The sequence below is a fragment of the Parambassis ranga genome, chromosome 2 (assembly GCF_900634625.1).
Source record: "Parambassis ranga chromosome 2, fParRan2.1, whole genome shotgun sequence".
Taxonomy (NCBI): domain Eukaryota; kingdom Metazoa; phylum Chordata; class Actinopteri; family Ambassidae; genus Parambassis; species Parambassis ranga.
The window spans coordinates 18082878-18105775 of NC_041023.1; the positions used below are offsets into that span (position 1 = coordinate 18082878).

The 22898-nt window shown below is 40.1% G+C and overlaps 1 protein-coding gene across 1 annotated transcript in view; it reads right to left on the bottom strand.

Moving 5' to 3' along the window:
* Positions 1-9537: 9537 nt before the first annotated feature.
* The window catches only part of thsd7aa (thrombospondin, type I, domain containing 7Aa), a 58989-nt gene continuing 45628 nt past the window's right edge, over positions 9538-22898 (bottom strand). The window contains exons 21-27 of the mRNA XM_028433230.1: positions 22218-22391; positions 21982-22077; positions 17298-17380; positions 13516-13729; positions 12637-12724; positions 11917-12286; positions 9538-11050 (exon numbers count right to left, since the gene is read on the bottom strand). Of these exons, the coding sequence (XP_028289031.1) occupies positions 12025-12286; positions 12637-12724; positions 13516-13729; positions 17298-17380; positions 21982-22077; positions 22218-22391 (917 nt within the window). The 3' untranslated portion in view covers positions 9538-11050; positions 11917-12024. The remainder of the gene's footprint in view (positions 11051-11916; positions 12287-12636; positions 12725-13515; positions 13730-17297; positions 17381-21981; positions 22078-22217; positions 22392-22898) is intronic.

Sequence of the window (22898 nt, forward strand, 5' to 3'; positions counted from 1 at the left end):
TCTCCATTTCGGGGTTCAAGTGCAGCTAAATCAACAAAAATAATAAAAAAACAGTTAAAAGTGAGCACACAGTGGCAGGAATACATTTAACCTCCTGTGACCTATGTTTGTGGGCGTGAAGGTCAGTAAGCGAAAATAATGATCAAAACCTAGCCCTGTTTAAAAGCTAAGCTACACAACACGATACACAACTGGTTAGAAACACACACAGGTGCCACACAGCTGTAGAGCAACGCTTATATAGGTGTCGTCCAGGTGAGTAAGGAAGCTGATCGGCAGGAAGATGAAGGCACCTATGAGTTGAGTGATGAGGATTTAACCACATGGACCAATCAGAGGGTGGGGTTGTAAGAGTTACATGTGTGTACTGTGGCGGGTTAGCACATATACACAGGTGGTATTGCCGAGTTCAATAGAAGTGCAATTGTTGCATTATTTTAGTCTTGCTTACAATGGGCTAGTGCCGTAACCATGGTAACCAACTTTGACCATGACAACGTTTGATATTATCCTCCTTAAAATATGTGAAGTTGGCCCCTGAGGTAACCTTTCACAAGGTGGAGCAAGCACTATGGCTGAAGGATCTACCGATCTACCAACTAGAAGGATGGATGCCATGACAGCTCCTTAAAAGTGATGCCAAAACATCTTGCCCACCCCCTGGTGGCTGGTGGCAGTATAGAAAATAACCTCCACCTCCTCCATTGTTAGTGGAGGGGACATGGACCCAACTCAAAACCACTAGTTTATGGATCATCATCTAGTTTTTAATCACACTGGTCTGTGTTAATAAGTTCATATTTAAGTACTTATTGTGGGTTAAAAAAACAAAAAAATAACAAAACAACAGCAGCCCATGGAGCATCCAAGTGAGTTGCTCAACGCAAAAGCGGGTGACCATCCACTTGTACCACCGTGGTTCCAAGATGGCGTCTTTTTCCAACATGACAGTAACACCCATCAGTCAAGATATTTTAGCCTCTTTGAGAAAACTGCAGTGTGTGTGTGTGTGCGTGCACGCTCACCCTGCCGAGGCAGGACAAGGTGACTGAAGCCCGATGCTGAGTGTGTGTTTCTGGGTTGGGGATAGATAGATAGGATCCTTTATTTGTCAGCGAGCATAAGGGGGCGGGGAGGTGAGCGGGAAAGAAAAGACAGGAGGGGCTGCGCTTTAATAAATTTCCCGGCAGTCTCGCTACAACATTGCAGTGGTCCGGCAGTGTTGCCATAACTCAGTCGGCAGGGCTGATGGGATCCTGCTCTGAATGGCCCAGATAGCCTTCACAGGCCCCTGCATGGCGTGAAGCGGTAGAGCAGGCAGGGATAAATCACCAGGGGCCATCTGACTTCCATTGTGTCTGTAATGAAGCACAATCTGGTCTACAGTAGGGGTACAGGGACTATAATTCAGGATTAACCCAACATCACCCCCTAGTTGGTCAAAGGTTTCTTCCAAAGTTTGCTTGATTTTTCAGGTTTGGCTCCCAACTAATTTGGACTCACTTACAATCAGTAATCATTAGTTTAGTTTAGACAAAACTATAGCAGATTAAATATGATCCCTGCTCTGTTGGTGGTAATGTCAGTTATGCATAGCATTATTATGTTTTTAAGCATAAATTCTAAGATACACCAAATAAAATTGGTTATTTAAAATTACTGCCTAATAAAAGTTAATATTATAAACCTTTCAGCAATGGAGACCCTGTGATGGTCCCTGATGATCCTCTTCTTTACAAATGTAATTCCACCCCCACACTGTAGGGGTGCCAGGTCACATCAACATCAAAAGGAAACAATAATACATATAAATGAAGCTAATGGTAGAATCATATTATTTTTTTGTCCTTATATTTTATTACAATGCACAGCAATGCAGTCATTATGCAGAATTTAAACTCTTACATGTTATATTGGATTATTATTAGGTGCAATAGCCAAATGTTGTCTAAAGTAATTCAGGCTAATTGCCGAACATATTTTCACACCTATTTCCTGTAGAAGATAAAGTGTTGCTATACTCATTAATGTACTTTTTTTGCACACACTCTAGCCACAATGGGACTCTAATTGGAAAATTAGCAACATAAATGACAAAAAAACACTTATATAATATATAATAAATAAAAAGTGAGCAGTACATAGTTATTTTCAGGTTACCATTCAACAGTTGCACTGCATGTGGTGTGGGTAAGGTTGAGGGGAAACCTATTACAAAAGCCAAATATGTTATGATAATGAATTAGCATTGGTGGCTATGATTTATCTAATCATATAGATTACAGTGCACAATGACACTGGCTGTAAACTTTGAGCTGCAGAATGTCATTTTTGTTCAACGGGTATAGGTTAAAAACTAAACAGGGGACTGACAGGGAGTAAGCATTTATGTATAAACACCTACTGGAGGGGTGCACTATATGTATGTATGTGTGTGTGTGTGTGTATGCAAAGGGCAGAATTAAAGCGTAGATCCAGTGTTTTGACTAATGCTTTGACAGTCTCTCACACAGACAGTCAGTAGGGAAGTATGAGTCTCATTGGATTCCAAGGGCACTATAGAGCATCAGTGAAGCACAGAGAGTCAGAAGTGAGCTGCTGAGTTGTGTCAGTGTCACAGAATAAGAACCATTCACAAGAGTGATGTGAACACAGCCGGGGCCTGCCGACCATTACACAGGAGAGAGAGTGTGTGTTTCTTACTTCTCAATCAAACACCTGCTCTCCTTCCTCTTTTCAGCAGCAGTCCGTCTCTCATTCACAGAGCATAATCAGGAGGTCAAGTTGCTAATTTTCCCTAAACGCACCTTTTTTTTCTGGTATCCATTCAGTGCCGGGGGAACAAATTACAGGGTAGCCTCTTCCTAATAGCTTACCATCGGTCTGTAAAGAGGAGGGGCAAGAGATAAAGACAAGATAGAGAGAGAGGGAGAGAGAGGAAGAGAGGAAGAGGATGATTGCCCAGCTGAGTGACGCTGGCGTCCGGTGGCATGAATATGTTTGGCTGGCTCGGCTCCATCGCCGATTGTGAGGGCAGATGTTGCTGCGGGCCCTCAGGCGTGGCCGTGGCGATGTGGCAGCAGGTTCGCCGTGGCTGCTGCCCAACCAGCTGCCATCTGAAGTGTCACTCCACATCCGGAGCAAATGGGGGTGGGGGGGTCGTTGGTGGGGATAGGAGTCAAACTGGGCTTGACCAGAAAAAAAAAAATGTTGTGCACTTCACAACATGTGTGGTGATGAAATAAATAAATAAATAAAAAAGAAGCTTGGCGGTCCGCAGTCATCATGGCTGAGGCTGCCAGTGCTTTTCAAGGCAAATGTGGAGGGTGGGCGGGCTGAGGGGAAGCTGACAGAGACAAATGGCTGAGCAGAGCGTCGGTCACAGGATGCAGCTGCTGCACATCAATCGCTTCCTCATCACAATTAGAATGACTGCCGGCTTCAGCTTGAAGGAGCGGAGGGGGACGGAAACTCAACTTTCCATTTGGTTTATTGAAGGGTACGAATACAAGTCTTCAAGTGGAAGACAGCCAGAGGCTCCAAACTTTACTATCGTTTGACTAAACTTTCAGAAGTTGGGTATAGAGCAATGCTTTCTATCTTTATGCTGCTATAAACCATTAAAAGACTCAACAAAGGAAGACACAGATAAGGAATAAATCCAGTTTATTACAACTCGGGTCTTTATTTTTTATGGCTTTGTGCCATTGTTTGTACTGATGGTGATACGCTGTTCTGACCAGGTTTATTTCTAAGAGCATCAGTTATGTTCATGTTTGATGTTTGTCCATGCATGTTTGTCCATGCACCTCATACCTATTACTAATGACAATGTTTATGACCAGTGGAGCTGTGGCTGGCCTGGTTGGCATCACATTTGTGGTTAAACGAAAATCATACTCTTCAAACCTAACCCAGTGAGCTTAGGTGGCCCCTTTTAGGCAGGAACAATCGAAGTGCTACCTTTGGTGTCATTAACAGTGATTATGTGTCTAAGAAGTGACGGGTGTCCACATAAGTATGGTCATAGCCCTTATCCTTTGACCTATAGTCAATTATAAGTTATTGTCACTAGCTCAGAGAAAGACATGAAACCATTTATGTAAGTGGTACACAGTACTGACTTAAATACTACTACACCTATTAATAATCATAATAATGATGATGATGATGTTAAATGTTCCCCTACTGGGAGGCAGGATTGATCAATATTTAAAGATAAGTCATTTATTCATTATCATTGTGTCATTACCGAAGTATAAACAAGTGATTTATAAAAAAAATAGAATTACAATAATATTTTAAAAAGAGTCACACTATGTGATGTGTGCATTTCCATCTATCAGCTCTATCAGGAGTGAAACAGTACATTGTTTGTTGGTTTCTATTTACTGATATAGTTGTTTTACAAGCGAGCAGAGTACTTGTTTAATAGAAGTGGACACCGGCATTAATATGATGCAGAATATCAATATTCTGCATGGAAAATCAAAACTACATTGTCACACATAACAATGGATGAATTGATATTCACCTACAACTATGAACTCTGCAACTGGAGCTAACTACTCACTAATGTTTAAATACTAAAGTTATAACACACACTTTTGCAACATCAAATACATTAGACAGGGCAAAAGTCTGCTAACTGCACAATACCAATCAATAAATCAAACTTCAAAATGAATAATACAAAAATACAAAAAATACAAAAATAAAAATCCTCTACTCTCACAGATCTCTCTGCCTCTGCTGCCTTTTCGGAAAGCCTTTTAAAGACAGACCACCACTTTTCTTGATTGAGGCAGTGCTTTATTTTTTATTCCTTTTTTTTATTATCAGAAGGAGATTATCAGTAAAAGGAGACGTCTTTTATCTTCGTGCTCGGGGGAGAACAGAAAGAAAGGAAGAAAGGACACTGCATGCAGATCATCTTTACTGTTTGACCTATTACACTTAATCAAATTTTTAGCCAAGATCTTGATGTCTGTGAGGTCACAGCAGCATGAAGTGCAGTTTCAGAGCAGGTCTTCATTGACTTCCTTTTCTTAGGCTGATGGAAGGGGGAATCTAATTGGAAGACAGAGACATAATTACTTAAAGTGCTGATTAAACGAGGGGACCGAAACCATGTAGCCTGTCTCTGTGTTACCCCCTCATCCACCCACCCAACATCCGATCATAATCAGGGCCTCTGATGATAAATTTAATTACATTACAACAAGCAGAGGACAACAATTTAACCAATGGAGCAACAGAATAAATTAGATGTAATTGTCCTACATTAAGGTGGAATTGTTGCTTTCAGGATCCATCCAAACTTTTCTAACTTAGTTTTTTATTTTTAGTCTTTTTTTATTTTTTTAGTTTTTCTATGACAGGAGTTAATTTGCACTGACCCGTCCATCTCCTCTTTTGTCTTTTACAGCAGTGGAAATTTTACTGTTTTTGTGTGTGCTTCAGGCCTTTAAAAGGTCATCAGTTGCCCAAAACACAGCTCAAAATGAGACACAATTAATTGAACGTTGGAGTTTTACACCAATGAACGTGATCAGGAGAGCATTCAGAGCTCATTTAAGCAAACCAGCAGCAACAGTTCAAACTTGGTTATTTAACTTGTCGTATACTGACATCTGGTGGTGAAAGATAATATTACACCCAATTTTCTCTGCCTAGAAAAAGTTTCTAGTAAGATGGGCTAGTTTATGATATTACACTGTTAGCAATGTTGCTACTAAGTATCCTAAGTCTTTCACAAATATGCAAACCAGACACATTTCAAAAATATATCAGTTAATTATGATATGATAAATACTTTGAGATTTTCTTCATCCTGTAATGATGAAGCGGAGGCGGAACCTCTATCCTCTTCTGAAGGGTTTCTCTTTTGTGTCTTCTGAAACATTATTTCATCTACAGTTTTTGTTTTATTTTTTCCACATTACATGATCTAATATAGAAAGATTTACATATTGTATTGTAGCCTAATCTAACAGCTAAAAAATACTTTTGTGTTTATATTTAATGAAAATCTCACTTAAATATAATATTACTAATCATTTGTGTTTCCTGAAAAAAAAGGTCACGTTTTAAGGAGTATGCTTTTGGCTATTATTTGTTGATATGTGATTAATGAAAAGGAATAACTGCTGTTACACTCCAATAACTTTGATGCTTTTTGATATTTTTGGAGACTAATGTCCCTGGCACAGGACCAAATTACCGGTGAAAAATGTTGAAAATGTGAGGATCATAGGTGCACTTCAAATACAAGTATTTTAGTTAATCTAAGCCACTTCATGGTCAATTCATGATAAGAAAATATATATATAGATTTGTCCTAATAACAAAGGGTAAGAACAGAAGAGTAAACTGTTAACCACCCACAATGAAACATCATGGTTGGTGATTAGACACTTCATCAGATCCACCTGTTTCACTGCTTGGTAAAGCCAAATCTAACAGCCAATCAGATGGCAGCAGAACTCAGTACACGTTGAAGATGACCTGCTGATCAAAGCAGCAGCAGAATGTGAAAGAAAGGAGACTGAGGTGGCTTTGAGCAGGGCATAGTTGATTTGTGTTTCAGAAACACATCAGGCTTCTTACTGTTTTTAGAAGTTTTAGAATTCAGTGAGGGCCCAAATGCGGACATAAACAATACCATACAACAGAAGGAGAAACAAGAGACAATCATAACTGAATAAAACCACAGCGGAAACACAGAAGTATACACAGAGTTGACAACAGAGGACAAACTGGGGCACAGGACCTAAATACACAAGGGTTAACAAGACGCAGGTGAGAACAATCAGGTATCAACAACCAGGGGAAACACCAGAGAACACAGACACACCGGGAAAACAGGACCTTTAAAATAAAACAAGAGCCATAATCAAAACAAGGCAAAATAAATAATAAATAAACAGAAATATACAAATAGAAATGTAGCTCTTAGCATAAGTTCAATCAGGAAGACTCTGTTTCCCATCATTCAACATTTATCTCTATCCGCTTCCTAATCTTTCTCCCTCTATCCCTCACTCCTCTGCTCCCCCTCTCTTCCGCTCTCTTAGTCAGGTGCTTAATAGAAAGCACCTCCCTCACCAATCAGCTGTCACTTTCCATCCCTCTCCTGACCAATCACAGCTTAGCAAGAAATTTAAAAGTCTCCATCTCCTCTCCAGCTTTCTTCTGATCGAACCCGGCAACCCTCCTCCACCCCAAGGACCACCAGATCCACGCCAGTTAAGGCCCCCTATCTCCTTCCCTCCAGCTCTCCACCACCACCAGGTCTAGACCCCGAGGGGATCTTCTGATCCAGCGGTCTCTCCTCTTGCATTTCCCCCCCTTTTCGGATGTGGTCTTCACGACGGGGTCTAGGACGCCAATGCACATTCAAACTTTGTACTTGGTTTAAAAGCCACAACCTACCTGAGTATTGTTTCTGACCATGTCCTTTGTCTTTATGAGCGCAGTGTACCATCTTCTGAAAACACACCATGTAACAAGTTTATTAATGGACCCTGTGATGGAGTTGTGACCTGTCCAGGTTTTACCCCACCTCTCACCTGTAGGTAGCTGCAGGCTCCAGCCCCCCGAGACCCTGCACTGCAGGACAAGGCAGGTTCAGATAATGGATGGGTTATTAATGAATCTTACCCACTCACTTGTACCTCTCTCACCTTCTCTCTCTAATTAGCTGGTCAAGCTCGAGAGCACCTCCTTCACCAACCAGTCACTGCCTCAATGTTCATGCAGCCAATAACTGCTTGGCAACAGATTTGAAAATCTTTTCATCACCAGTCTCAAGACGTATGCCAGACCCAGCCCTCATCAGCACCACTAGGTCTAGACCCTAAGGGAATGTATTTCCTGTCAGCCTCTCCTCCACTACTCCCTCATTGTTTGATGACATCACATTTGGGTCGAAATGCTAAAGCACATTTCATCTTTGGATCAGTAGCTTAGAAATCATGGCATGTATTTTTCATAATAAAATGTTGTACTTGATATTATGTGATGTTTTAGACTGAAATGTCCCATGGCTTTTAAAACCAAGACAATCCAAAAATAACACTAATAGCAATATTTCCATTGTTTATTATTAGCAATTAGTCAAATACATATAAACAAACAGTAGGAAAAGGACACAGTTCATCAGCAACTTTGTTTTTCACAAGGTTATCAGTATCGCTTTTAGCACACCCACATTCACGCCTCCACTTTTTTTCTTTCTTCTTGTGCAGTAAAAAAAAAAAAAAAATCTTATGGAATATGGACGTTTAAATAATAGAAAAAAATATTTAGCACTTTATTTACAACTCATATTCCAATAAATATAAATTAAACATTCCATTAACTTACTAGCAACAAACTCCACAGAACATTAAACTGCCATCGTCTGGCAATGATGGGATGTCTCAGTTCTAATTAAATAATACACTATTCGGTCTAGGTGACTGGTGACTCTAGGTGAGCTTACATCAGGCAGATACATCGGGCAGTTTTCACCTCAAAACATTCCTGAAACTTGTTTAGCAGTAGAAAAGGGATTTTAAAGCATCCTGCCACAGGATTGGCTAGAAGGTCTCTCTGGATTACACATTTTAGATAAAAATTTAATTAAAACATGGATGGATAAAAAATTGGTCATCCAGAATATTTAGCATCAGTTTTCAATGAGAATTGTAGGAAGAGGATAAAAGTTACTTCTTTTTAGGCCACATTGTTAAACAAAAACCAACATGTGTTGTAATATGAGGCAAACAGAACCTGACATGAGTGAGAACCACTGCAGCAAGCATCAGCCTAGACTTTAGGGGGTGAGACGTCGTGTCTGAAATACCTGAAGACATGTAAAATTCTTATTATTAGTTGAGATTATTTATCTCATACAGAGGACTTTCAGGGGAAAAACAGCCTGTCCTCACCAGGAAAACATAACATGAGGTCCATATTTCAGAACTTGAGCATATGTTTCTGGTTCTATCTTTTGTGTTCACTGGGGCAGGAACGATGGCAGTCGAAAAATAGCAACAGCAGAAGAAGAAACGTTTTCCCTGTAAGATGTGTTTAATGTTATGAATGCGTTTTAACCGGTGGACAACAACGAAACTCAACAGCATGAGGACGTGTTGTACAATAAAGTTAAAGCACCACTTTCCAAGAAGGCTTTTGTTGTAGAAATGATGTCTATATTAATGAAATAAATTCGTAAAATGACATAGTCGTCTATAGCCCCGTTCACACTGGAGAAAGTCAATCCAGCTAGAGTAGGATTGTATCTGGATAGCCTTTAAACTGGATACGTTCAGACCTATTTTCAAATCTGGCTATTGCACATGCGTGTCCGCGCTCAATCCAGCTTAATCCAGTTTGTTTGTTGTCCTCCAAACCGCTAGGTGGCGCCTCGTAATATACAGAGTCTGTTCAGGCCGCGGTAGGACCACGTGTGCGCATGCATTATGCGTTTTTTTTTTTTTTTTGTCCCGTTTGTTTTTTTTCCGGTTTAAAAAGCAGTTTATTCCTTTGTAGCTCTGTGGAAAATAAACTCGGGCAAAGCTGTCATAGTTTGACGGTTGTTTACATACGGCTTTTGTACGCGACCCAGACACTGTCCCTGTGAATCCGAAGTATCACGCCACTAGCCAGATTCGCTACCTGCATTTGCGTTCAGACCTGAGCCACATTTAAGCCAACCCGGCTAGATCCACCTCTCAGAGGTGGATCTAGCTTTGAAATAAAGCTGGATATAGCCGGATTCGCGGTGTTCACACACTAAAACACTATCCACATATATCCAGTTATGGCCCGAATCCCGCTCTAGCCGGATTGATTTCCCCAGTGTGTGGTCAGAAGCCTCTATCTGGAAACCATAGAGGCAACCTATACGGTGAAAACTGGCCATGCTAGCATCTATTAACACACTAACACTGCCAACAAACCACTGTTGATGATGGCGCTTCATTAGAAAGTGGTTAGAAAAGCTGTTGAATTAACTCCTGTGACAGACAGAACTGATCCTCTGAAGGCAGAAATGAGACAATAAATAGAGCTTGATTGTGATTATATTAAGAATTTACAAAGATAAAAAAAATCATGATGTTAGGTCACAGTCCAAAAGAGATTTAAAGGAACTCCGGCAGAGTTTGGGACGTGTAGCTGTACATACTATAGAAAGGTAAAGTTGAGACCACAGAAAAAAAAAGTCCTATTTACATCGTGTCCCATCGTTTCACATACAAGAGGTAATATGAAGAAAAATATTAACAAACATTGGTGAGTTCTGTTTGAAAAAAAAAGTCTACTTTTTTTGTTTTACATTTCTAGCACAAGACTGTACACCATCTTGTATTGAGAGAGGCAGTTTCCTATGGCAAAGCTAGACGTAAGTACATATCATGCTGCACTAATATAGTGCAAAATTATGCCCGAAAGAAAAGGAAAAGGGGAGAGGCAGGCAGAAGTGATGCAGCCCTGGGATTCACTGTTTTCTGTTTGTTTTGTTTATTCATTTTTCCTGTGTGTTGCACCCAGGCCATGACGGCCATAACTCTCTGAAAGTTCCTCATGTGACGGATGATGATGATCCAGCGACCCTCTCCATGATGATGGGATTTCATATTATCGGCAGTAGTAGATGGCAGATAAGCAAAGGCAGACTTCCAGAAGAAGATAAAAAAAAATTCATGAAGGCTCTTGTGAAACAAAGTATCAAAATGTAAAATAATTAAAAAAAAAATCAATAAATATATAAATAAAGATAGGGGGGGTACATCAAGGCTGCAAATGACTGTGGACTGTTTCTGTCAGAATCTGAATTTTCTTCTGCTTGGTGGTTAAACAATGCCCAGAGAAGAGGGAGGCAGCCCTGATATTTGAGGGGTTTCCATAGCAACCCTGTGTGTCCTGAAGGAGGACGAAATGTCTTTAGGTCAGTGTGGCGGAGCATGGAGACTTCTACATGTCAGCGTCTCCGTCGTAGGCAAGCGTCAACGGTTTCAGTCTGTTGTTCATCTGCCGCCGCTGTGGCTTCTTTGGCTTTTTGCTGCAGGACAAACAGCAGACATTACAGACAGTTTAGACAACATAACAATAATATAAAGGACCTAATGTATTATTAGATTGACCCAGAAAGTTTGTGAAGGACCAAACAACTGTATTTTACAATTATATAACTATTTCCTATTCATCTCTGATACCTGATATTGACTTTTTTTACTTAATGGAGCAAGTTTCTGAGGATGTTCTGCAATGACTTGGATGACTGGATTCTGTGCATTTTATCCACTTGAGCTCAGTGATGATGACATCACAAGGTGAATGTGCCTCTACATGAAATGTGAATGGATAACCACAAGATGGCAGCATAATGACACAAATATGGGCTACATGCTTATAATCCAAGGAGTTATTTGAGACTAACACACTGAATCTTTGAGTGGGACCCACTCAGGACCAGGGCCAGCAGTCTGGGAAATGTTTACACTGTATGGTCAACATACTCTTATTCTACATATTCTTTGTTTTGGCCATCAGGCTTTTACTTACGAATTACAAATTAGACTTAGACCTCAGATCTGTATTTCTGCCTATATGGCTTGTACATAAAAAGTGTGTGACTGCATCTTTAAAGATGACTATCACTCAAGTAAATTGGATTTAATTAAGAGGAATACCAAGAATAAGGATTAAAATTTGTCACAAAATAACTCTCTATCATTATAATTGGAGTAAATTTAAAAAGAGTTTTCTTGTTCTACAAATTAATCTTTTTCCCAAGGAACTTTGACACTTTAATCCCATAAATCTTCAGAGGTGTGATTTGCTTTCAGATTAAATTTAACGACAAAATGTGGAAAAACTCTACAGCCATGTATGTGAGTGGTGAATCATGTGTACCAGAGAGCTCACCTCAAGGAGGTGATCCACTGACAGGAGTGAACAGGCACTGTGGGTGTTTGGGCACATAGAGTGGTCAGGTGGAGACAGAGAGCAATGGAAGTGTAGGTAAGGGTCTGACTAAGTGATAAGAGTTTCGAAGTGAGAGGGTGACTGCTGCAGCTGTGGTTGTTGTGGTGGTGACAGAGGAGGCGGTTGGAGCTGTTCCTCATATTGCTGCTGCTGCAGTAGTTGGCTTTGCCGCTCTAGTCTCTGGTCTTGCTCTAGTTTCTGGCAGGCAGGACAGGTGTAAGGCACTGCATAGCTGTTTGGGTCCATCCAGTAAACCCTGTCTGAGGGGGGCTTGGGACTTGACTTGCAGCAAAGGCAACAACCACAATAGCTGAGATGGAGTGTGAGAGTGGAGGTGAACAAAAAACAGAAATGGAGGGACAAATAATGAGGAAACAAATGACATGAAATGAACAGCGGTGATTTGACGGAGGTGAAATACTATTTAACACATCTGTTCTCATCATAGATAACACTATAGCAGCTGTTGCTATGGAACATATCAATCTAAACTTGCTATTTGGCAACTTAATGTTGTTGCCCTGTTTTAGAGAACCAGACAACTGTATGACTTCTGCCACATAGTATTCACATCTCCATCACATCACTGAATGAAGGTGAATGAAAACAAGAGTGACAACTGAAAAGCTGATAGGAGTCAAAAGAAAAGTGAAGTCTTACCATGCTAAGTACGTCATGGAGATTATAAAGACGAGCAGAACAAACGCTCCTGCTGCCACTCCGTACACCCAGGTCTTCAGCTTCCCATCTGCGCACACACATCATCATTTGTAAATATGCATGTGAAGCATTTGTCCTCGCTGCTGTTGGAATAAATGCATGATGCTGCAATACCTTGTCTGAGCTGAGGGGGGGCAGTAAAGTCGCATATGTGTGGAATATATCTACAGTTACAGCACTTCAGAGTGGCGAAAAAGACATCAAGAGAACAAAAGCACAACATTTTCTTGGTGTCTGGGAGACTTGTTAACAATAAAATGTGTTATAGAGCAACACCTCGGTCTATAAATACACCGTGATAATGAGAACATGATGCTCCTAGTTCTGTACACATGGGTTCCCCTTAAAGAAATAAAAAGAGCTCGTTTTTATTTCACAGTGAGCTTTTCATTTTAATTTGAAACCCTGATGTTTCACCTTTTGATCACCTTCCTTCCTCTGCATTTATTTTATTTCTGCCTTTCCTTTCTCTTTCTGCCTCTTTGTGCACTTCCTCCATTTATCTCTCTCCTGTCTTTTCTTCGCACTTCATCTTTTCTTTTTGCATCCTTTTCTCCTTCACAGTACCCACACCCCTCTTCTTTCAGTCCCTCCAGCTGTTAATTGCCTCCCTCTATTCTTCCTTTTATAGCTTACTAAGCAATAATATTGTCCTCTCAGCATTCACACACATTTCTCCTTCTATTTTGCATATATTGTAATTTCTCACTGACTTTGCGTCTGTAATGATGCACTCTGCATATTATCAAAATGAAACAAATTACATGTATCATTGTGCCATTCTACAGTTTTCACGGACGACACAATCATCTGACTCACCTGGGCTGAAGGGCTGGAGGAACCATGTTCGCCCGGCCCTGCCCGGCGTGCTGACTGCAGGCTGCGTGGGGTTGAAGGCTCGGATGGTCTTTACATCAGCTCTGTTGTCTCCAGCGGTGGGGATCTCCAGCACTGGGATGACTGTACACTGGTCCAGCAAGCCATCAGAAGTCATCACTTCAGTGTAGCCCTCTTCACACCCGCACACACCCGCCTGACACAAAAAGGAAACACGTTTAAAATAATGACACGCTCAAGTTTAGGCAACCTTTTTCATATATGTTTGCACGACAAAACATAACACCATAACACAAACATTTCAAGCTTAGGCCATGCAAAGCTGCCACCACAGGCTAATGTGATACATCAGTTTAAGATTAGGATCCATAGTTTTGGTCTTGGTTACCTTGGTAACAACTCTTGCCTCTTCTATAACATGATTTGCTGCATGAAAACGAGCAGCATGAAATGTTAAGCAGCAATAATACCATGTGTGTACCATGTGACCACGACTCCATGACTTGTCAGAAGCATAGACTGTAAATAAAAATGGACCACATGGCAACAACATGGTGAAAAACATCTGGATCATCTTTTAAACACTGCCTTCACCATCCATGTTAGTGACTGGACATGAACCCAGCTAAAAACTTCAAGTACTCCTCATATATAATATTTTCCTGTGATGGTTTATGGCTTGTTAGCTTGTTTTCACTGCACTGACCTGTGTTTTAATGCTACTGATGCCTTCAATTTTATGAATGTATTTATTGTTGGCTAAAAATGGAAGGGAGTAACATTGCAGTCAACAGATAATGGAGCAGCAAAGCTACGCAAAAAGTTGAGGGTGGGTGGGTGGGTGACAATTTATTTCCACTTTGACCTCTGCTGCAGAGGCGTCTTTTTGGACTCACGTTTGTACAATGGGTGGAGGTGAAGGCATGTCAGCCATCTTTATATACAGTCTATAATCAGAACATTTCTTGGAAATTGTTGGAAACAACAAATGGATCTGACAACATCAACCTTATCATTTATTCATTTTTTGTTTGTTTACATAATTTCATTCTTGTTAGCATATGGCCTTCTGATTACTGATAAAGCCCTCTCAAGACTTAAAGCCATCTGTGAATAAATTGAATGATTGCGATAACATACTACAAAACGTTACTGCTAGTTCCAGTAGCCTAAGAGAAATCTATGATAGTGAGGGTGCTTGACACTGACAAACATCTTATAAACATCTGAAAAATTCCAAAAGGCCCAAAAGGGACTCTAAAAAAATCACAGAGCACGTTTGATTTGTTCAGTCCCATCCTAAAATCAGTTCTGTAACAGTGCTGCAGCCTGACACTGCTGCTGTCTGTTTTGTCAGACAGGGAGTGTGTTTGACTGTGTGTGAATGTGTGTGCAGAGAAGCCTCCCCTCCTCCACATCTCTCTATCTCATCCCTGACTCTATTCATCACACTGCAGGGGGTCCCCAGCTTTCCCCCCGACAATCTCTGGAGGATAATCGGCCTCAGAAATCCCTGCCGTGTACACAGTAGCTGCGCACGTCCGACGGCAGACGGCAGGAAATGAGGGATCATTTACATCTCCTTAGCAGCAAACAAAGGAAGAGGAGAGCGCTTCAACACCATGTTATCATTTTATATGTATGTATATATATATATATATATACACACACATGTTCTTGTTCTGGATAGGGCTGCTATAATACATATACTATATATATATATATATATATATATATATATATATATATATATATATATATATATATATATATATATATATATATATATATATATATATATATATAGCTTCCTTTAAGTTAAAACTGTAGAAGAATAATCAGAGAGAAGTTCCTGGTACATTATGGATACTAATGATTGAATTTACTGAGCACATTAATGCTGCCTGGAAGACAGTCGTCCCTGATAACACTGACTATTAGCCGTAGGTAAACATTTGCACCTCCCTTAGTTTATGAGAGATGCTTTTAGCATATCTGACTCATAGCCAAGGCACTCCAGTAAAGGCATTAGTGCACTGCAGTGAATTTGGTGCACTCACAACAAAGTAGTGCAGTATCTTTCTCCACTGCTCCTGCCTGCCACACCCAACACACATGCTGCCAGATCAGATGAAAACCTCTACACCTCCTTCAATGAGATAGTCCTCAATGTGGTCTGCTATCACCAAATGGTTTTTAAATAACATGCCAATTCAAGCCATTTGGTGTGTTAACTATGCACGTTCAGCGTTTCACGTTTCATTTTATGCTACTTTAGTTGATTTGCAGTAAGACAGTAAATAATCTTACTGTTGTAAGTGTATGTGTTTTTATAATAATAATAATAATAATAATAAAAAATAATCTTTACTAACGCCTAATCCTGTTTTTAATGATCAAGCTTAATCAGTAGTTTTTAAATGCCAAACTCTGACCCAGAATTAAAACAGTAAAAAAGTAAAAATGAAACCTAACAGAGGACACAACAAAACAGTTACTGGTGTTTACAGCAATGGTGTTAGGGAGACATGAACCCCAGACCTCTGGGAGCCGGCAGTGTTACACAACCACCACTGTCCCCAGCCTCCATGATTAAGTGACATGTCAGCCAATGTTTCGTTTTAGCCAGAAACTGTGTAAAATAATGCGCGAGTTGCTTAAAATGTGCATGTAAAACAGTGTGACAATAACACAACTTTTTGATTCCAACATGACACCCTCCCTCCATTAGCCCACGAAGAATGCATTGTATTCTGCAAGCAGCTTGCACAAAATGGTATTTCCCTACAATTGCAGTCTGAGCTGTAAAAAAGCTGTAAGTAAAGTAAAACAGTAAGTATTAAACTGTTCTGACCACATATTAGACGAAAAAAATATTTCCCAGGACATGTTTGGTACAACTGGGATTATTAGGTCACTGACAAATTACTGTATGTTAACTAAAAGCACAAGTGATCCTGAAGCCTAAACAAACACATGGACAGCACGTTGTTATAGTGTTTAAATGTGAAACTCAGTACCACCGAAGCTGCTCAGTGACATTTCTTGCTTGTCTGGACATAATTGTGATTGTATTGGACATGCTGTTTCACACTTTAGCTATAAATACCACAGGGTTGTGAAGCATTTTGATGCACATACTGTCATACTTTCAATCTTGTCCATAAACACAATTTCAGCTCCTTGCTGTTTGTGGCAAAAAGCATTTTCTTTTGGCCATATTAGGAACAAAAGCTTTTTTTTGTTCCTAATCTGTCTACAAATGTCATTTAGACAAAATAACATAGCTTGGGGACAAAACAGATGTGTGGCTCCTTTAGTCCTGTCAGATTGTCCTGAGAAAATAACCTTGATGTTGCCTGAGTGAGTCTATTTCAGCAGCAGACACACTTTACTGCAATCGAAACTGGCATCTTGCTTTGCAAAGTTGTACATGTCACAGTATTCGGCAGCAGACTCCTGACTACAAACAAAAAGAGCAGAGAGTGCTGGCAGTATTGATTATCCTCCTCCGCTCTCTCTAAAATTCTCCCCTAGTATTCACCAACAATAAACTTTTAAAACAAATGGTGTGGCATCAAAAGCTGAAGATAAAAAAGGCTTTAAACCCCAGTGTCACAGACATCTGGTAGAAGAAAACACACTCAGAAGGACATTCTGTTCGCATCAAATTCAGCTTGAAAGTGCATAAGTAATTACTCTGGAAACAAAGGGGAACTTTTAATTTAATGGTTTTAGCCTCTACAATGTATTTCACGGCTCACCTCGGTGCACAGGGACCGTGGCTTGGTGCAGGGTGGGTCACAGGACCGGTCCGCTATCGGCTTGACTGTCGTCAGGCATCCACCTGCAGAGCAAAGGTCTAAAAGTTAGACTCCAGCGCCAAAGGTTGATTGAAAACAATATTACAGTCAAATCAATATGCAATACTTCTGAGGATCAAAGGAGCTGACCTGATCCAGATAGTTGTTGTTTTTAAATGTGTGCTTTGGCAGAGGGAAAATTGGTTTAACACCCATGACGAATTATTTGTTAAAACTAAGACCAAGGCAGTTAGTTAGTAAGTTATAAAAATAAATAAAATATATAAACTAAACAGTTTCTTAACACATCTGACCAACACAAGAGAGACTGCAGTGTCGTAATTACAACAGGGATACACATGACCTTCAGCTACAGCATTCAAACCTCAAAATTGGCATAATAATAATGTGCACAATTCAAGAAGATGTTCGAGGTTCAGTCCTAAAAATGACCCGTTTCATGTTCCTTTTTCTGGGTGTGTTTTTCTTCCTATCACAGCTCAATCAGTGCCCTGTCCAACAGTGGGAATAAAATGTGTAGAAGCCTGAAGATCGGCCAAATACTCATGAAGACACGTGGTATGGTATCACCAATAATATGCAAATAATTGGTGTATTATGCAAATAATACACCAATGAAATTTTTTTTAAGTTATTTCATGTGTTATTACTAAGCAATTTTTAGTGTTATGTCACTTCATGCCAGTTTTTTTTATGCCTCTAATTTTTTGCACTAACACACCATTGAGGCAGCAGTGAAAAAGGGTTTTCCTTGTTAAATGTGTTCAATGTAATAAATACATGTGTTTTAGGAGAAAGTAAGACATCAGTCAATATGGCACACAAAGATTTTAGAACATACATTGGTTATTTTTCGAACCCAATGTCTGCAACACCCAACACTTCCTGCCACATTTGGTGGATAATACATCCACAAGAACTCATCAGTTTTGTTTTCACTCAGTTGTAGGCATTTAAAACAGGGCAAGGAGTTATGTAAAAATCCTTAAATCACAGACACTCTTAAACACGTCTTCCATAAACACAGAGAAAAGTGTACATGTTCTGCTTTTAAGGACTGAAATACCATGATATGTTTTCCTGATAGGCTGGTCGACACCCTAACGCAAGGACAAAAGTACACATTGTGAGCACCTGAAAATCAATACAAATCTGTAGAACTGGGTTGCACTTGTTCAGCCCAGCAATGCCAATGCTCCTATCTAGGTTTTTCTCTTCCTTACTCTCTTTTGTGGCCATTGGCTTGTTTCCCTGTCAGATGTTGCATTCAGGCTAGGCCTGACATTCAGATATTTGGATGTTGGTTGTTTGTCATTAGTTTTAACATTTATAGCTTTTTTCAGTAAAGTTGTCATTGGTTTACATGCGTGTTCTGCACTCATGTGATGGGGGGTTGATGCCTTTCCCACAGAGGACAAATTGTAAAGGACAGCAAAGGACTCGCACAATGGTGGCAGATATGGCAATAGTTTATCAATTAAGGGAGATACCTTACTCGTTTTATACTTAAAAAAATACCTCTGATTTTTATCTTGTTACCCTGCTATCCTTAGCCTTTCACACTAATTTCATGTCACATATGTGCCTATAAAATGTTAGTTGGGTCTGCTCCTATTAGATCCTCACATAAAGGCTGCTACCCCTTAACAGCTGCAACATTCTACCATGGCATGTTATCTAGCACTGCCACACCAACATACACCAATCCGGACTATGTCTACATATCTGGAGTTCCCCAATGGTGGAAGGACCTACCAAGTGCTACCAACTTATAGCTCAACTGTCTCCTTCAACCACCCTTATATTTGGTACCAAGGGTCTTCTTTGCAATCTAGCTTGAATGCTAATCCCCATTTTGTGATTGGCTTAAAATGTATCAGATAAATAGATACATTTAAATAATAAAGTTAGTGGACATTATCTTATAGACTTATGTTTGAAGTGTTCCTTGAAAGCCTTCCCCCTATCCTTCTATTACCACAAGAATCAGGGAGACCCCGCCTACAAACATGAATGGGTATGCAACTTATATTCAGGTGCGACTTATATATGAAAAAATATACAATTAGTTAGCCTTGCATCCTGACGTCCCATTACAAATATAATGGCAGCTGTTCTGTCCCTCTCCTGACGGTTCTCTTCCACCTCCTGCTTGTCCACACTTTGCATTCTGAGCATGCTGAGCCGATAGGCCGATATGTCGCTAATTCCAAACAGCAATAGCGCACAGTAGTCGCCTTTTACTCAATTACAGGATGTTTATAGGAATTTCTGTTTCTGACAATGTTATGCTAACAACATAGTGATTTATGCTGGCCCGCTGGTGCGCCTAATACTCCGGTGCAACTTATCTATGGTTTTTTTCTTCTTCGTTACGCATTTTTTGGCTGGTGCGACTTATACTCCGGTGCAACCTATAGTCCGGAAAATACATTAATGCAAGTGCTGTGGGCAAGGAGTGAAAAGGGGTGGCTCTGATGACTCTGGGCTAGAATGCAGGTTCAAGAGCTATCCTTTAGGGAAATTCTCCTGTGCTGTCATTACAGAGGAATAAAGTACCCAAAGGCAAACAGCAAGAGCTTTCAGCTTCTGGAGCAAATCAATACATGATCAAAAAGAAAAGGTTTTTTTAAATCATTCCACTCCCTATTTCTGAGAGAAGTGGGGTTTCATCGCCTGGTAATCAGGTTTATCCAAGGTTTTGCTGAGTTGTAAAGCATGTAGGGTGAAGAGTGTGCAGTCCCACTGAAGATCAAATGAGCAGGATAATGCAGAGAGACTGTACAAGTGACATTGATCCAACCAGCAGACAGTCCAAGAAAACACATGTCTGCAAAAACATGGTAATCTGCCTGATCCTTGAATATTTATTAGGCGGCATGCTCAGGGAGAGAGCTCAGTGTGAATATTCATGAGAGGAGTGCCACTGCTTGCAAGGAAAAAATCTATGAAGAGGGGAAAAAGATGGCAATTGGAGAAGGCACAGATACACACACACACACCATCTGGAGTAGTGGGTGGATGACATTCCTTGTTCACTTGGATAGGTATGCTCACCTTACAACAAAAGCAAATCAGGAGTGAATAAAAGCTGGATGCAACGATTAGAGAAGTTCATTCTTTCAGCTGATTAATGACGCCTTGTAAAACTGGGGGAACAATGCTTGCAGTGCTGAGATTAACCCTGACATGTGACAGACAATAGGATTAAAGTTTGACTGTGGATTAAAGCTCATCTGGTGCAGCTTCCTTCATCTCCCTGTCAAGTAATGCTTGGCAAGCTATCCAGGATTTTAACACTGTGGAGGAGACAGCTTTAAGTAACCTTATCCACATTATCACCCTGCCACGCACAGCTCGAGACCTCCTGTGTCAGAGCTGCGCAGCATCATTTAGATCACATTTACATCTATGCTGGCTGAGCTGAGAGACCGCAGGCTGCTTCAGTGTTCAGACTGATGAGGGTTAAGTTTCACATGAATAGAGTTACACTTTTAAATTTAAATATGAGACCTTGAAAGCTGGTAGTAAATAAAGCAATAAAATACAAATCCAGCATACAGCTCTGACTGTTGGGGATTTGAGCTGCTTGTGGATTGGTCAGTGCTGTTGAGCTTATAGATTCCGTTGTTTTATTATTCCTTGATTTATCTCTACTTATATGTTCCGTATCTTTGCTACGTCTTCAGAATAGGACTACGTGCATTGCTATGCTTAATGTTTCAGCAGCCCCTTCTTAATGTGTTTGTTTCAGTCTACAACTGCTTCATAATTTCTTAACTATTATATATGGTCAGTGAATGCAAAATAAATAAAAACAATAATAAATAAAAGATAATAAATTGCCCCCCCCTTTTAATTTTTTTTTTACAGTGGCCCTATTCCTCTTCCATAGACATACAAGCATGGTGCAAAAAAAAGAAATATTCAGATGACTCAGTTGCACGACTGTGTGAAGTGAATTTATACTAAAGCCATTCTGTATTATTATTTATGTTTTTTTTTTATTACCATTAAAGTGATTACCCCTTGTCATCACTAATTAGTAGATCCTTCCCAAACAAATGTTTGAGACAGATCATAAGATTTTGGTAGAGAAAGTCTTTTACCTTAAAGTAAGAAAAAAAAACTGCTGCATGCTGGGATGCCACAGAGAATATGTGAACAATAATGCCAGGAAGTTTGATCCATTGTTAATTAACTTTACAGTGATGCATTTCACAAACTGCTGCAAGCATCTTACCATAAAGACACCATCTTATTCACTGCACCACCATCTGCTCAGCTATGATTATACACTCTTACATATGCTAAGAGATGTGATGATGCTTACCTATAGAATCTTTTCTGCCTTCTGTTCTGCCTTCACCGAATATACACCAACACTGATGTGTGATTGGCTAATGTTTTATAAGCAGACAAATACATCAGTGAGACTGGGGTCTACTGATTAGCTATGCAGACTGACCACTATCAGCATCTTTGAAGGACAGGATTTCACTGATTCTTATTCATCGATTTGGGAAAATATTAGTGCCTGTTCTTAAAGTCTACATAAAGCCACAGAAAAACAGTTTCTAAAACCATAACATGGCTTCCAAAGAGTCAGATAAGTAATGCTTACCTGTGACGTTGAGTCCATCTGAACGCTGACACCAGACTTGGCGGGATGATCCTCTCCATGCTCCAGTCTTCCACGTGTATTCAAAACACTTTCCATCTGCAGAAAATATTTATTTGATTAACATAGAAACGATTTTTATAATCCCATTGTTTCTCATGTCCATTAGACTCACATGGTATTACTATTTACAATTGAGCTCGTCATTGAAGTGCACTGTAAAAAAGGTGCTGACTAACCTGTACATGGCCGTGCCTCCAGCTCTTGTTCTGGACACTGCAGCAGGTTCTCCGGATCCTGAGCGACTACGGCTCTGGATCGGACCTGGACTGAGCCAAAACCGAGGTCGTCACCGCTCACGCAGCTTAGCTGACAGGGACTCCACACCGTCCAGTCTGTCAAGTAGCACTCTCCTATTGAATATACAGAGAGGTCAACATTTTCAACATCACTGTGCTGCAGTAAAAAGACACGTTAAATAGTTCTTGTGTGTTAGAGACCTGTTAGTAAACGTTATATGAGTGTGATTGATTGGCAGACACTGAAGTTAAGTCAAAATTAAAACCAGATTCTATCTTCCAAACAAACCCCAGATCAGTTTTCATTAAAGTTCATCTACCCAGAAGCATATTCTCCGCAAAGAATATTCTATTAAATAGGCCACACAGCTATCACTGTAATAACATGGCTTATGTGAGGACATATTCAAATAATCATGAAGCCACCGCAGAAAAAAAAAAACTGGTATTTTAATAAGAGAAGAGCAAAATCACATTTTCTTCCCATCATGTATGCATGGTTTTGTCTTTTTGCAATCAGAATGGACACCAGAATGAACCAGAGTCCTCTTTAACCTTGCGCTCCCTGCTCATCCAATTAACTTGATTATGGTGTAATTACACCCACGCGGTCCACAGTGG